Raw genomic sequence first — 18,324 nt, 5'->3', positions numbered from 1 at the left:
ATAGCTTCATTAAATTTTAGTGCTTATAATCTACTATAGTATTAAGTCTAACTTGTCAAATGAAAAAGAACATAAAAAACGGCGATTACTGCATTACATCTACCAAAAATATATAAAATGAAAATTGTTAAATTTTCAGAAATTATATCCCTGCAAAGATTAGTACCAATGTTTCATTTAGATTACCACACAATATCATGTTTAGATTAGTACAAAGTGTTCAGACAGTCTCTATGTACCTGATTCGGGACATATTCAATGCCAAAAAGAGAAATATTTTATGCAAAAGTTTGTAACAATGCTTTGTTATCGCCTTGAATGGAATTTCTTTGTGCAATCCAGTCGGCCAGTGACATTGATGTAGTTGTTGTGTCTAGTTCGCGTTCTCTAAAACAATGGTGTTAAAGTTATTCTTTCTTGAATACATGGTCTGTGAGCAAGATCAGTACAAACAGCCAGTGAAAGAAAAGTTTGCAGTTAGATTTCCGAGTACATCCGTTCCTAATCGCCACACTGTAAGGGGGCTTATCGATAAATTTAGGTTAGTTGTAGATACGTGTGTCTTTCTTTGTTTTCGAAAGAATTTAATCGAACTCACACTGGTATATAGAGACTTTCAAAAAACACTGTACTGGCTTAAATATAACGACTGAACCGAAACGTGCTATTTATCCAAATGTACAGGGAGCAGTTGGTGTGGAAATAATTTTAATTTTCCCCTCTTAGGTGTAGCACTAGCAAGTTACATGTTGAGACAACTGTTTAACAAATTATCCAAACAATTTTTAAAACTACTGATTAAGAAAAGTGCATAAAATTCCATTTTTTCATATTACAAAGGACTTTCGTTTGAGATCGATATTTGTTTTCAACTTACTGGATTATTATTATTATTATTATTATTATTATTATTATTATTATTATTATTATTATTATTATTATTATTATTATTATTAAAGCTAAGCAACCATCGTCAGACTGTTATTGTAGGTAGATAAAGCTATACGTCAGTGATACTAATTACTAAGATGTAGTAATGTATTATGCTAATTGCTAAGATGTATTACAAAATGTATTAGCTCCTCTATTGCTTTTGACTATGGAACCACATATAGCAATCAAACAACTTGAACGAATGGAGAGTTTAGCAAGAAATTGGATAAGTCCAAACCAAACTATTTCCCGTTCAGAGATTAAAAGCTTGACATACTATTTATAATACAAAATTTGCCATTTTTCTTTTGCTTGTTTTCATAATAATGAAATGCAATTTACCATAATCATAGATAATGTTATTCTACAACAGAAAATATGAACCTGAAGAATTTTCAGTGTTGCCAGAATAACATTTCCCCCAAAATCTAAATTAAGGCAACGACTAGAGGAACGAACTCAACTGCATTTGATTATGTATCATGTTTTGGAATCCTGTGAACTACTTTTTAAATAACATTATTACAAACCAAATACAACTATTATTTAAAAAGTATTTCACAGGATACCAATACAACATAATACGTAATCAAATGCAGTTGAATTCGTTCCTTTAGTCCCTCCCTTAACCTAGTTCCTTTGGGGGAAATGTTATTCTGGCAACACTGAAAATTCTTCAGGTTCAAATTTTTTGTTGTAGAATAACATTATATATGATTGTGGTAAGTTGCATTTCATTATCTCCTTTCACTTATGAAAAACAAGCAAAAGAAAAATGGTAAATTTTGTATTACGCGTATTTTTAGTATATCAGGCTTTTAATCACCTTTTTCTGCGAATTCCATACATCTATTAGCGTAATCATTTTTTTACACAAACGATTCTGTCTACTGAAAGTAAAGTTTGAAATGCTCGTGTTTCAGTATATTTTCCGCTTTCTGATTAATTCTTTTTTGAGTTTATCTGCTTTTCTGCTATCAACTCTTCAATTAAGCATTATCAATAGCTTGTTATTTCGTTTCTACGGCAGTCTCTAGCATCAAATAACCTGAAAGAATATAAGATTATCGCTTCCTTTAATGCATATACTTCTAGAACTGTCTTAATTCTTCGAGTCACCTGAAATAATGAAAAATTATTAATTTCTCTAGAACTTATAGAACTGTTTCTAGTTTTCGAGACACCTAAAATAATCGAAAATTATAAATTTCTCTAGTATTGATAGAAATGTCTTTAATCTTCGAACGAAATTGAAATAATTGAAAATTATTATTTCTCTAGTACTTCTAGAAATATTTGTAGTCTTCGAATCATCTGAAATAATCGAAAATTAATTTCTCTATCATTTTTGTTTCTAGAAAACACACACACACACACACACACAAATGGAACCGAGAGCGCACTTAAGTAATCAACATGGCGACAATGTTAAGTGATCTAAATGATATGGTTCCTATAGCGTTCTCGTAGAAAAAAAATTATAGCAAGGAGAAACCTACGAAGATACTTACACCTGCTAGCAATTGATCCACGACGCCGGCATCTCTTGAAGCTTTCCACAAGAGGCTTCCAAGGACTGATCCAAGAGAGGCACAAAACTCGCTCTGTTGCACGAGTTGTCCTTGTAACTCTTGAACGGTTCCTCGTAGTTTTGCTAGTTCAGCCTGCTCACTTTCCCTTTCTACTTGTATTCTTTCACATTTCTTTTGGGTTTTGTGGAGTTCTGCCTTCAAGTCCACAATCACTGAAACATGGAAGAAACTTTAGAAATATTACACTTAAATTAATTTGTATACGCTGTACAATTTATATATATAGGGTATTCTAAAAATGACGCCCACGAACCACAGAGCACTATTCTACAAGTCAAAATAAAGCGAAATACACTATGTGGCAACATCACAGATAAAGAACCAAAGAGTAATTCTACCAATCTATCAAACAGTTACACCGAAATCTTTGAAATCCTTGAGCTTTATATTCCATGGTTATGCCAGTTAGGCTAAAGGAGACGGTGATGATGAGGAATGAATAAAATAGTGGAATGAAGAAAGTGGGAGGAAACGAGAGAACCACAAGGAAACCCACGCACACAGTGTTTGTCCACCACAAAGTTCACTTGACGCTAGCTGAGATCGAACCAGGGACCCCATGTACCAGATGTGAACGCTCTACCACTCAGATATTTACATCAATTCTTTCCAGATGACAGTTAAAGTCGATATAGATTGATACTAGCATCACTCATTAGTATAGCAATCGATGTAATTGCTTGATGAATTTGTAGAGTAATGCTAATGGTTCCAAGTTAATCTGTGACGTTGACACATGGTGAAACTTTGATTCCCTATAGCGGCTGAAGGAGACTCCGGAGGGTATACTATCATATAATATTTTCGCTTTATTTTGGCCTGTAGAATAGTGTTCTCTGGCCATTTTTAGAACACTCGACATATATATTCTTGGTGTATATGTACAGATAAAGAATTTTTAAAAAAAAATCAGTATGGATATATTAAAATGAAAGTAATAAAAATTCTTATATGATTGTTTAGAAACACGAACATTGAGGTCAGAGATACTTCATTTTCAAGCATTAGATTTTGCTAAGATTCAAAGTGACTCACAGTAACATACGACCGGACTCTTCTAGTATTTATTATCTTAGCTCTCTTGAATTTAGACTCCGTCGACGAGCTATTCGAAGCTTGAAAGCTAAATGTCATATTTTAGTGTCTTCAAAACAGTTTTATATTTTAGTAGTGTGATTCTTTTCAACAGAGTAAATGTTGGTTTCTATTGGTGTTCTTTTAACCATTAGGCCGTACGTGTAGTGCGGATATTATAGAACGTGTCCAGATGAGAATATAATGTGACTCTAAATAATTTCCCTTTATCTTGGCTTCGTACGAGATTTTATAATTTCCAACACCCAGAATTCAATTCTAATCATATTCTGGGGCCACGGTAGCTGTAGTAGAGTGCTCACTTCTTGTGCGTGAGTTCCCTGGTTCGATCCTAGCTCCCGCCAAGTGGACTTTGCTGTAGACAAACATAATGTCCTTCTCTACCACTTTTTTCATTTAATTATTTCATTCATTGTCATCAAGAACGTCTCCCTCAGTCTCAGTGCATAATCGTGAGACATTAAACTTAAAAACTTCTAATTATATTTTGAATGGGAGAAGCTATTTTATAATGTGCTTGATCCAACCATTGTTAAATTCTAGTTAGAAGCCGTTATTCCATATTCAACATAAACTCATCTTGGTTCCTCATCAAAATGACCAATTAGATTTACAGTTCTTCATTGTGTTATTGTTGGGAGTCAGTTAGATCAGTTCGTTTCTTAAGTGTTCCTCGTTTTTAGGTGTACCCGGGAGGATGTTGGGAGTCAATTACAGTAGTTCGTTTTTTTTTTTTTTTTAGGTGAAACTCAGAAAACTGTTGGAAGTGAAAGAATTGGGAAAGGGGGTTAAAAGTTAGTGAAATGATATATAAACAAATGAAGAACATAACTAGGTAGGTAGTTATTGATATTCTGGATAGGGTTTGAAATATAGTTAAGCCAAGAGTAAATTAAGTTATTTTAATGATGTTTGAAATACAGGAAGATTCCTGTTAATGGTGTCAACTATAATTGTACAGGATTGGTTTGTAGCAAAGGTGAAGTTTAAATAAATGTGGAACGAAAGGAATGTGTTTCAACATTCTTGGGTGAACATTAGTAGTTTATAAGTTAATTGTGATAACACCTTTGCAATCAATTTCTTCATATAGTGGTAAGAGTACTTGCGGGAGTAGAATGGAACTCTTCTTGCAGAAATATTTTTAAGGAACTTGAAATAATACCTCTTCCCTCAATGTATTTGTTCGAAATATTAATGTATTTGAAAAAACATAGTATGAATTTATTGTTAACAAAGACATTCACAGGTACAACACAAGAAGTAAAGATGACATTCATTTGCATGCACATAGAACAAATATATACAATAAATCAGTTACGCACAAAGGTACTCTATTATACAATCTACTTCCATCATGTATAAAAAATCAGGTCTCTGTAAATAGCTTTAGATCCAAACTTAAAAGGTACTTGATAGAACAATGCTTTTACTCGGTTGAAGAGTATGTACAAAATAATTCGTATGTGTATAATGAAATGTATAGTAAGTAAATTAGTGAATCTATAAGAATCCATATGTAATAATAATATGAATGTTTATGTATACTGGTATATATATATATATATATATATATATAACTGACATGTCCAATTTCCTTGTATGACGATGAACGGATGCAATAAATTGTGATTATGATTATGATTATCTGGAGAAAGTCTAATAGTCATGTTTGAATCGAAATATAAGTGAATGATTTAAATCCACTTTTATTAGCGCACAATTGTAAGTTTTAATAATAAAATTAGTATTTCTCCAGAAGATCCAAACCCGGATTGAGATTGGCATCATATCATCTTTGAAATATAACGGATGAGGTTTCGAGCAAAAAATATTGGTACTTGGCATAAATAGACAGAGTATAGCATTCAAGGTAAGTATGGTTTTTCATCAACAATCTCTCAGGTAAGTAGTAGAAAAGTAGGTGCTGTTCAATAGCATGGTAATGTAATTATGGTAAGTTTCATACATTTTACGGGACATACACTATAAATGTAGTCACTCTGGTTTCTGATAGCTCAATTGATCACAAGCATTGAGCAGTGATCCAAAGTAGACTTGCTTCTTTTGCCATGACTACTTATCTCATATTCACGTAAAACAATCAGATAGTAATAATTATACTTCATTATACTATTATTGTTTGATCTGTCTGAAACAAAAGTGAACTAACTACATTACTACTGGAATTAAATGATCTTGGAACGTGTGTACCCTAATCTCATACGGGCAGTATTCACACATTACACTTCGCTTTTCGGAAGAAAAGCTACAGCTTTGAATACTTGTTTAAATTTTTGGTATGTATTAAGATGCTTACGTTAGTTGTGATATCAGTACTAAAAAATGGTCTAGTTGGTATTAATAGTATAACATCAATTCATACGTTTTAAAGCAAATATATCTAAAATGAACGAATATGTATCCTTATGGAATACATTTTTTATATTTATTTTTTCTATAAAATTAAGTTTCAAAACCATATCCTTCGTAGTTGCTAAAGGTTAAAACCTTGTATTAAATTCATGATTGATTGGTTTTGGTATTGGGCCTAGCTAAAAATCACAAGAAGCTAGATACTGAAATCATACAAGTGCTTTACTTATTTCTCGTGATTGTCTTCACTATAAAATATAAATTTTCTTTACTGATTTAAAGGAATATTTTGTGTGTATATATATAGGTGCCAAAAACATGTGTGAATTTAGTAAGTTTTCCTTCAGAATTATACTTTCCTACTTCTGAATTCACTTGAGAATTTGTTTCAAAACTCGGAACACATTTAAATAAATTATTTAATGTTATATCTGAAGTTAAACTACTAATAATAACTTGTTCAATGTTGAAATTAATTTGTATGGATTCTAAGGAGAATAGATGTTAACAAGTCAGAAGATTTATTGTCACTATTACACATTTTCAGATTAGAAGTCTAATGAAGAGTTACTTGGTTAGTATTTCAGTTTAAGTGTATACGTTACATACTGTAAAATATTATACTGTTGGATAATACATATATGCAGTTACTTTATAGTTAAAAAGATGATTTAGATGGAAATAGTGGAAAATCACACTCAATATCACAGTTTCCGTTTTATCTCCTTTTAACTGATGACTGAATACTGTTGATTCTTTGAAGTATTTTTATATGTTGCTTTATTTCCCTAATATACAACTCTTGAGTTATTTCACCAATAATATTATACGTATGGAACTGATTATAAGAGTTTAGAGTTTTTCGACATAAATTTATACGAGTATTGTCAATTGTGACGGAACGTCTTACACGTCTCAAAGTAAAATTCGTAGGATTTGCATGCGTTACTGCAAATCCTGTTGTTACCCATTCCAACGTGTTGAACGACAGCTTGAATTGCTCAACCATCTCAAGAGATCAAAAGTAACAGACGATTCTCACAATGTGGCGCTAGTGTGAGCAGAAGCAAAAAGAGGAGGAAAAAAGTGGTCCCAGTCATAAATTTTGGAAATAAATAAACTTGGAATTTGAACTGTTATTAAATTTGGTATGTATAAAGATAAGTATATCCTTTGTCCTTATAAATTTTGTGATTAGAAATAATAATAATTTTAAAAGTTGGGTACCAATCAGGAGTCACGAAAGTATGAAGGATGTGCGCACCGAGAGTTTTTTGTAACAAAAAAAAAATGGCGGCGTGATTAGCAAACGCTAGAACCTCGTCCTTCTGACATTCGACAAGAAACCATGCTATTAAGTGAAAATCCTAAGTAACAGTTAAATAGATTTTAGTGTTCATTTGGGCAGATGAAATAAAGAAACCATCCAAGTCTCTGCTAAAATATTTCCAAGATGAATTAAATTCATTCTGTCCGTCCTGAAGCTGTACATCTGTTGATATCGTTCACTGGCAGTGAGGTCTATGATTTGGTATCTGAGGAAATGGTATTCACGCCAATGGAACGTAAATGTAACCCCTATTCATTATTTCTTTTGTTCAAGTTTGATTACCTATGTTTAGACAGGATGTTCGCGGATTTCTCCATTGAAGTACTTCACCGTTGATCTCATATGAGGCAGTATGGGAGCTTGGAATGTGCTCGTTCTAGTTGGATGAAATTCTCTTTAGTGATTTTTTTCTAACTTACATTAATCTCTACAGTTCTTCATTTATGACTCCAATTGTGTTAGTGCTATTTTCCACTTCCTAGGAATGAAAGTATAATTTTCTCAAGTTGATAAATATTGACTCTAAGTCGTAGCCGAAATGTACTAAGTAATGTACTTCTAGAAAGTGCTTTGCATATTTGATAGAAAGTCACAATAAAGCAGAAACAGTCTAAACATTCGAAAGGCCATTATATGTTAGTGTATACATTATAGTTACACTGAGAAAAATCCGTTATCCAGATAACGGTATATTGTACAAACATACGGTATCCTTATGTTTACTACAGAAATCATTACGGAACATGCATTATTCGTATCCTACATAAATGTAGTGTTCTTTTTCCTGCTTGGATGTTACATCATGCCGTTGCAGGATGTCTGACATCTAACAATCTTCCATAGGAATATGTATGTTAAATACGTCAGCTATATGTTACATACGTACATTTGTATGTGAGATCCTGACCGCCTACATACAATTCTTTCGTTTCTACGGAAAGTACTTTTATTCGGAACACTTATACGGAAAGTACGTATAAAATATAAGTACTTTTTCAGTTATACGTTTGCTGTACATTAAGTCCAAGAACTACAGGATTTACAACTTGTAAATTATTCATTGTAGCTTTGGAAAATTCAAGATTACTAATAAAACTCCAACTGACCAAAGGAGTCTATATTTTAAGATGATATATTTGTGTTACATAGCCGAAACTGTAACACAAATATATAATCTTAAAGGATTTACAAATGTAACCTATGTTTTGACGTATACCACATACAATTTTTTTTCTCAGTTTACTTCTTTTGCCTGTTGTCCTTATAATTTAGCAATATGTGCGAAATTTATACTGGTTCTTATTTTTTAAAAAAAGATAACGTAATTCCTAATATACCTGCTTAAATAATTAGAGCAGCCCTTCCAAACTTTACCATATAAACGAGCAATGTTCACCCGCCCTTTTACTCATAGCTTACAATAATTCTGCTTCGCACTTTGACATACTCTCGCATTGCTCCATATGTCCACTATTATCTATCTATCTATATCTATATCTATCTATCTATCTATCTATATATATATCTATATCTATATATATATATATATATATTTGCGTAAATATTAATATTTTGTCTCATATTAAATTATCGTTAAGAATAATAATGTCTAAGCCATATCTTGTTTATTACAAAATTTATATTTACACTACTTCATGTCGCCTAATAGGCTCAATATAATAAAGAAATACATTTGAGTTTGCACCTGATATGTTATTCTAGTTATTATATGTGTGCGTTACTATAACTTCATACATAATTGAAAGTCTAGCGAATATTATAAATATCAAATATCAATATCAACAATAATATGTCACTACATCTTCAATATACATATTTGAACCGCCTACTGCAGAAAGCAAACATGTCCAAGATTTACACATTTCCTTTTTGTGACGATAATCAGTGGTGCTATTCCAATCTTTTAACAACCGGTTCTCTCTCTCTCTCTCTCTCTATTATATATGTGTATATAGGATGTCCCACCAGGATAGTGCCATATTTTGAGGAATGATAGTATTGGTCATGATAAGCTATCGATCGAAATATCGATGGAAAGCAACTTTATTTTGTACAAATTGCTTCAAAGATACATATCTCGAGAACCAATGAAGGCATTGGAGATATTCAAAAATGTGTTGCAGGTAGGTAGCACACGTAATAGGCATTAAGGCCGTTCATATATTACGTAACGCTATTTTTGATCAATTTTACCACCTTTCTCTCCCGTCACACTTCGTAATGCAAAGCTGAATCCCTCCCCTTTTACGTAACGCTTTTTGATTTTTGTTTTCTCATCAATTTTGTTTATTTTGGGGATTACCAAAATAAAATAAAAAATAATTTTAATGGCAGAACCTTTCATTACAAAATGCTTGTATTTTTAATAGGCCTATACTTTGTCTCCAACAAATCAACGCATTAGAAAATGATAATGATAATACCGTAATAATATTTTAACCCCATAAGGTTGCTTAATTAACCAGTCTTAATTCTTCGAAATTCCATACTGTCGTGTTCCCAAGAACATCGCACCCAACTTCTTAGGTCACCGATGATGAGAAAGGAGGAAGTGCTGTAGGAAGATATAGGTAAAACAGAATCTAGAGAATTGACATTGACCTTTTTTCTGGAACCCAGGATGCTTCCTGTATTTGAAGTTTCCCAGTATCGAGATACAAAGAAGTTCTCTTCCATGTAGATCACAGATTCGATGTGACTGCACACGTGAAGGAGCAGGGACATCTCATTTGTGAACAAGCTTTCGGTCATATTCTTTGGACTTCAGTTTACTCTCTTTCAAATTATTCTTGTCCTAAATCAGTGCCAGAATGCGAATAAACTCGATTTCTCTTGGGAAATTCAAATTTAAAGATAAAAAATTCAGTATGAGATGAATATCGGACGAATTCGGGTTTTAAGATCTTATTTTGCTTCGAACGTTCGTGCGCGAAAAATATTATTTCACGAGAAAAGAGTTTCTTCTGTTTCACATGTGAAACCACTTGGAAGAATAGAGTGGGTAACGATTCAAATCAAAAGTTTTAAATCTATTCTCAGAAAAAGCGATACGGGTGGGAACGCATTTTCAAGCCGTAGTTACGATCGTTAACAACTAACTCCAGAAAAGCGTGTATTGTAAATTCATTGTGGCGATAGCCACAAAACAGAGCTTTATTGTATTGTAATATATGCAGGGTTCGTCACCAGTCATGCTGGTGTCTAGTAGCGTCTTCAGATCCCTTCTGCATGATTCAATTTATACAGGTTGTATGTTCTCAATTTTCCAAACCAATATAAATATTTATTTATAAAAATGAAAAGAACTGAATAAAATTATTTGTTTAAAAGATTGCATATAAACCTGAGAATAAAAATAAAGATTACAGAAAAAAACACGTTATGTAACGAAGACGTTAACTCCCTCCTCTCTCGTGTCATACTTCGTAACGCAAGGCCTAACCACCTCACGCCCTTTGCCACGTTAATAATATGTGGACGACTCCTTAGATACGTATCACATTCCTTATACTCATAGATCCGAGTATCCCGGACAAAATCCCGGAATTCATATTCAAATTTCTGTCTGCCCATTGAATTGAAACAATTAAAAGTTGTTTGTTTTCACAACAATAGAACGAGTGGGAAAAGTACAGAGGTATTTTCACTAATTTGTTTGACTTCTTTCTTTCACTCTTGGTTAGATCATGCGTGGGTGTGTTTATGTCTGGTTATAACAAACGGTTCTGCAAACTCAAAATATTTTAACAACCGGTTCTAGCGAACCGATGCGAACCGGCTGAATAGCACCACTGACGATAATTGTTAGTAATAGGTCAATGGATCGTTTAACACCGAAATGACACTTGTCTGCTCAAGAACAAAGAGCATCACGACGCCTTCAATTTTCATGTTACGGTGGAAATATCGTAAAGATAGTTTTCTTCAGCTTTTTGTCTCTCCTGCAAACATTACGAAATGTGGACATATTTGCTTTCTGCAGTAAGCGATTTATTTTTATCTCATCATAAAGTCATAAGTCTCGTGTTTGATTGCTCATGCATATACATTATATATTTATGATAAGAAGTGATGCATTTTCTACTTGTTTTTAAGTGTCTCAGGGAAGATAAAAATTGAAAATACAAAAATCTTGTGGCTGGCGTAAGAATTAATAATAATAATGTCGGTATTTATAATTTTTATTAAGTGTGTTAATATTTCTGTGAAGTAATAGTCCTTTGGGATCCTTTGACGGATTTAGGTGACCATGTTGTTATATGTATGAATAGAAGTCAGAATTGTTTCTTCTGGTGGTAGTTTGGGGAAGTGTTGATTTGTAGTATTATATGAAGGACCAAGAGCAAGTGTTCTTCTCCCTTCTTGCCTGTTTTTTGGGATGTGATCCGCTGGTATTTACCTTACTTCCAATGACCATCATTGGAAGTAATATAGACAGATAGATATAGATATATACAATTGAAGGGTAAGGGGAAAAAAGAAGGAATGTCACAAAACTGCATTTTCGAGAAAACAGCGTTTTAATATTGAAAACCTCGTACAAAATGAATAGGGTTAGTCAAATCTTTTGCTCCTTTTTACATGGACGTTTCTGCATCTACAGTCAGATACGGTGGCACATACAGTCAAATAATATCAAGAGTCACCAACAAATAGGACAAAGCACCCGATAAAGCACACACATAGACATTGCTTGTTTTTTCCCCTTACCCTTCAATTTAAAGTTGCCGTAATGATTTTCTTTTATTTATTTATTTATTTATTTATTTATTTATTATTATTATTATTATTATTATTATTATTATTTTGTAATTCCTGTCTTGTAGATCCACTGGCCTTTCGTAGTGTAATCCCCCTGATAAATTGTGAAAGTTAATTAATTCTTTACTATGCAACCTTAATGTATACTGGTTTGATACTCAACTAAATATTCTTTGAGTGCTCTGAGCCGACGTTAATACAAATAAGCAAACCTTACCTACGATAAGGCAGTGACTGAAATGTTTACAATATTCTGCACTTACATAAAGGTGAGTAAAATATTTTTTCTTTCTTTTTTCTATATCTTTAACTTTGTGGATAGCTCTATTATAGAGTGTATGAGAAATATTCAATTGTTAAATAAAATTGGAACCAATAAATCCTAATCATTAAAGGTTACGAAGATGTAGACATATTTCATTGTTCAGAAAAATCATTCAAAAAACTAGTATTGAATGTTTTGTAAAAAAAAAAAAAAAAAAAAAAAAACGGTAAAATGTATTATTTTAATTTAGTATTATGTGTTCAAGCATCAGGTTCATTATATATATATATTGGTATTCAAGTTTTATGTTATACTGTAACATTATGTATTTAAGTTCATATGTAGACACTGTAATTGGGCAGTAATGCCTGTTGTGTTGATAAATAAATAAATAAATAATGTTAATATTTACATGTTATTATTTTTTAATATATAATACTACTAATAAGGTAAAGTATTTATCAAACTTAAAATAATTATTATATACTACAGATTAGACAAATGTGTATCTGTAGGATAACTGCGAACATGATGGTGCATTGTGAGAAAGAGTCAGACGATTGGAGAATTTAGTGTTTTTTTCTTTCCATGAGTAACTTTATTTTTTGTCTTTGACTGTCTGTCTCTCTCACTCTGACCTTCTGAGTCGGGTCTAAAGGGTGATTTTTATTATTATTATTATTTATTAATTTATCTAGCTAAGCAGTAATAATTTTATCAAGTAACAGTCATGCACAGGAAGGGTCCAGTATGGTATTATATACCAAATCACCCGATCATTTTTTCTTTCCTTGCATTTTTTAAATTTTATATCGACCATCCATAGTCAGGTGCTGTTGGCCCCTTTTCTATTTCTTGGATGGTACGGTACACAATCACTATTAACTGAATGACTAATTAGGTCGCTCTTTCCACTAAAAGACACTTGCATCCAAGGAAAAGATTATCACGAAGTAATTTTGCTTTCATCTTGTGATAAGATAGATAATCTAAAACCAAGGAGCAGAGTAAGTAGATGCATTGTTGGTGAAGAGCTTCTTAAACCATTATGTAACATTCAGGTGATAAGTATTTCCTTATTTCATTTCACATGACTTGAAAAAAAAAATCTATCAAGTGCTTCCAATATTATGCTTAGAAGATACAATGAACAAATAGACTAATTCAAGAAATCCATTTGATAAGATACGAGCGTATTTTAACACACACATACACACACAAAAAACGTTATCTCCTCTTGAGATAAAAACCAACATTTATAGAATGTCACTCTTTATCACACTTCGATAAATATTTTTAACATTTATATGCAATGTATTACAGATTAACAAGCTGCTTTTTTTAAGAAGGATATGCAGACTTTTCTTATGTATTTACGTACTTTTTATTCTATAAAAATATAAGAATACTATAATAAAGTGCATATTTTCGTATCGGATAATATGTGAATGAAAACATTAATATGTAGTGCACTACCTCATACTTGGGTGCGCACTCCGAATGAATAGTTAATACAAAATGGTGGTGGAAACAGTAATTTTTAATTTTATTCAATATTTTCGTTTCTATTTCATAAATTGACTTTTTTTTTTCTGTTGTTACAATTAATATTTGTAAATGTTGATATGTAAAGTTCACTAATTTGTTGATGTATGCTGGAAGTGTCTCAACTCTGCTACACAAGGTGCACCTACAGGAAAGAAGGAAAAAGAAGTTATAATAAATATACACTACGATATACTACTACATTGTAATATAAAAGATTGAGTTTGAAAACAATAAATTTGAAGTTATTTAAAGAATAATCGTCAGCTGCGGAAGAATACAACATTACTTTATTTGGACATTATCAATTTACAAGAAATTAGCGTTTGAAATATCGTAAGAATGAGTTACGGAATATTAAGCATAACACGTTCTTAAGGCTATTACTTACCTAGAATTGGATTTTGGTATTTTGTTTAGAATCATTAGGATGCTCAACATACCATGAACTAAAGTACTAAAAGGGCTAGCAAGAAAGCTTCCTTCCTAGAATCATGTTACAAGGTCCCAAACTTGAATCAGCATGTTAACAGCTTGTTGAAGATTACACCTTACTAATTCAAAATTTTAGTGGGGTTAAGTTCCAAAGTTGGTCGTCCGTTTGTAGCAAAATTTTAAAAATTTACCGGGAAAAAGTAGATAATTTGCTCGTTTGTATGCTTGATAATATGTAAGAAGAGCGGAAGTTGTGTTTATTTTTTTTAATAAGTGGTTATAAACATGGAACTATTTGGCAAGCGGAGGGAACTACTTCGCGCAAGCTTACCGTATGGTTGGATTGTGGGAAAGTAACGAGCATTTATATTCTGAACATGGCTGCACATGTACAGAGACACTCCAGTTTAGTATTCTTATGTGGTGATGAGAAATTACACTCTATTAATTTTGACAAAAATGGGTCCAAATTTCCCTAACTCTAAGCTAACTCGAAGCTAACCCAACCCTATCCTACTTATCCCGATCTTACTCTACTCTACCATACCCTCTCTATTATACCCTTTTAAAACGATCCTAAAAGTTGATGATTTTTAAATTTTCGTAGCTATTATTACGCTTTTTGTCGAAAACCAGGCTGACGACCAACTTTGTTATAAACCTCTTTTAGTGAAAGCAAGAAAAGTAAATCGAAAGTTTGACGCACCAGGAATATAAAATATGTTACTAACTGAAAAGAAGTAGAAATATAAACAGCAGGTATACTAGCTATGTTTCTGACGTCTGTAGATAGTTCTTCCTTACTTCTTTATTGCATACACGCCATGCCATCATCTGTAAAGAGAATTAGCACCGTGAGTAGTAACAGAAGGAAATATTTGGCTGAGCTTATAAAGTAAACTACAGTAAAATTTTTATGCCAAGAACATACAAAAGAGTATGATTATACTTATTAAGATTCCATTTACATATGTATGTATAATTATTAAAATATAGGACTTAAGTTTAGAGGTACCCCTCCGGTTTCAAACCTACAAAAAAGCATTTAAGACATTACAAAATTGTTAAGTTAGGCTAGTTTAGTTTAGTTTAGTTTAGGTTAGGTTACCGGGTAAGACTAGTTAGACTAGAACAGTGACTGGAACCTGTTCTCATAGAAGCTTCAATTATCCCTTCAATTATCCCTTATTTCAATGATTCTTATAAAAATTTAGTAGATTCTCTTCATTATTCTTATATAATTCTGTAAACCTCAATGCGGAAATATCACATTTAACGCATCGATTCGCCATCCTATACGACTACCATGCTGTTCAATCATCGAAACCTTCCGCGCCTTGCAAATAGTACCCACTTCTACATATTTTTTCTCGTATTAAACATAACTTTACTGTGATACTTACACATATAATCATCACATAAGAACTCCAAATCATCATTTCTTACCCATTTATCCTGTAAATTTTCCTAGTTTTTATAAAAAAAAACGGAGGGGCAACTTTAAACTTAACCCAAATATGGATATTATCATTGAATTAAAGCGTACATATTACTATGATGAGTAGTTAGATTGCTTAAAAGAAATAAAATACCATCTATAATGCTTGTTATACAATGGGATTCATGACAAAGGTGAATAATATTCAAATTATTGCTACGTACTGCTATGGAAGGAACTAAACTAATCTTACTTCGAATAAGACTATGATTAGTATGATTACAACTAATGCTAATACTAATACTAACATTGCTTCTACATTTCTACTACTATCTACGCAATACCACTTAAGCCATTATTATTACGTCCGTATTAAGGCTATTATTCCTCGCGGTGGCTCAGTGGTAGAGCGTTCACCTCTGGTGCGTGGGGTCCCTGGTTCGATCCCAGCTCGGGCAAAGTGGGCTTTGTGATGGACAAACCGTGTGCGTGGGTTTTCTCGGCATTCTCCCGTTTCTTGCCACTTTCTTCATTCCACCATTTCATTAATTTCTTATCATCATCGTCTCTTTTAGCCTACACTGCGTAACTGTGGGACGTAATACTAAAATGTTTCATTTTTTGCTACTGTTGCTATGAACTAATTAAATAGCATTACAACGTATACTACTTCTACAATTTATAGTATTACTAACGCTAGCAAATTCTCTTGCTTGTAGTCTACAAGCAAGAAGTTACACACCAAGGAAACACGTTGAGACGATTGTTTTGAAGACCTTTCACCGTGGAACCCGAGATAAAGAAACAATAATGTTAATATAGTAAATGTCACAAATCTTAATAATTATTGATTAATACTATTCTTAATGGCTACTTACCTTGAAGTCACTATTTGTTGTGTTCTGTTTTGTTTAGTCGAAAGAATATATGTCATATCTAATCTCCAAATTCTATTACAGTTACTTGATAATTCAAATTGCTAATATCTGTAAAGAAAATTTGATTCAATGATTTAACATATTTGTATATGCCAGTTGCTGTTGCTTATGTTGGTATCGTAACTCGAGTCATCTACCGGAATGCACACCTCTCTCTTTCTTGGACCAATCTCTCCTTGTTAATCTTTCCGGATCTTGTGGATCGGATGGCGACTCGAATGGGCCTTTTCTTTTATTAATTTCACAACAAATCATTCATTGATATCTGTTGCGCGTACAAGAAATTCACATAACCAATTGTAACGCTACCTTCGAAGCGCAAAGAGTAGTTTTACAAATACTATAAATTAAGTATTTTATTATAGTTACTAAAATAATTTAAATAAACTCTTGATTATTGCAATAATTAAAATTTAATTTTCGTATAAACGAATTACGTATCTGTCATTTTCTTTATAAAATTATATAGTCTTCTAATTATCAACTGATGATATTTCACAAAAATGTTTATTGTCACTTTTAAACATACTTGTGATCCTCTTTCAAAAACTAGTTGCTCGTTGCATATATGATACATGTCTTTATAGAATTGTGTTTATTTTTCCTAAAACATGTCTGTGAAATAAGTGCTGCATAATTGAATTGGTGGTGGATGTTGAAGACATGTATTTTATTTATTTGGGACATATTAGACTTCCAAATTATGCTATACATAAGCATTGGAGGTCTTGTCGAACGGATGTCCATCCGTCCGTCTGTCTGCCGACAGTTGTCAGAGCAAAAATGGTAAGACATAGCGAAGGCAGTTTTCTAGAATGAATTCATCGTTATAAGTGTAACGACATTCTACGTCTGAGGCTACCGGTTCGATTCCATGGACGGACTCTTGGATTTACTTCATCTACTACTTCTCATTATTTTTATTTTATTTTATTTATTTATTTATTTTTTAATTGCAAAGAGTTTGTTTATGTAGCCTTAAGCTTCCTGGAAGCATTTCTGTAAACTTTTTGTTTATTAAACTAGTACATTAGCAGATTTCTTTTATCCATAACAATGTTTCAAAGATGTTGCTCATTACTTTTTGCAATCTTTTATTTTCTACTTGTGTCTGGCTACGTTTCATGACTTCGCCGAGTCACTAAACTGTGCTTGAGGACATTGCTCATATATTAAGCTTAAATATTTATACTTGGAGTGTCCAGTTGCCACGCTTCTAGCTTCCTTCACCGATCTCGTCAGTTTAAGAAATTGTCACATTACTACGTTTGTGTTTATTTCAAAGTTGGAATTTGTTGTTTATTTCTATCTGCTGAGGTTTAGCTTCGAACTTCGTTTTCCTCAGGTAAACTACCACGTAGGAACATGAGGTGATTTCCCCAGCTTTTGAGGTCTACGACTCAAGAAACGACCTGTCATTCTCTGACATTACGAACACGTTGTTAAGAGGAGGTCGGAGTTTGGTGGGGAATGAGGAAGAACAGGAGGTGTGGTTTGTGTCTCTGTCCAAGGGACACAACTGGATGCTTGGAGAATTTCGTGAGACTACGATTAGGATTCTTGGAGGAGCAACAAGGTCAAGCTAGAGAGAAAAA

At 32.6% G+C, this 18,324-nt stretch overlaps 1 protein-coding gene across 1 annotated transcript in view; it reads right to left on the bottom strand.

Annotated features, from left to right (window-relative positions):
* LOC145684999 (heat shock factor 2-binding protein-like) overlaps positions 1-18,324 on the bottom strand; it is a 179,724-nt gene that overhangs the window by 50,084 nt on the left and 111,316 nt on the right. The window contains exon 3 of the mRNA XM_081757340.1: positions 2,445-2,677. Coding sequence (XP_081613466.1) covers positions 2,445-2,677 — 233 coding nt within the window. The remainder of the gene's footprint in view (positions 1-2,444; positions 2,678-18,324) is intronic.

Source organism: Thermobia domestica, chromosome 5 (assembly GCF_964235325.1).
Source record: "Thermobia domestica chromosome 5, izTheDome1.hap1.1, whole genome shotgun sequence".
In the NCBI taxonomy this organism is placed as follows: Eukaryota; Metazoa; Arthropoda; class Insecta; order Zygentoma; family Lepismatidae; genus Thermobia; species Thermobia domestica.
The sequence above is the reverse complement of the archived record's forward strand: the minus strand, read 5'-3'. Positions and strand labels throughout refer to the sequence as shown.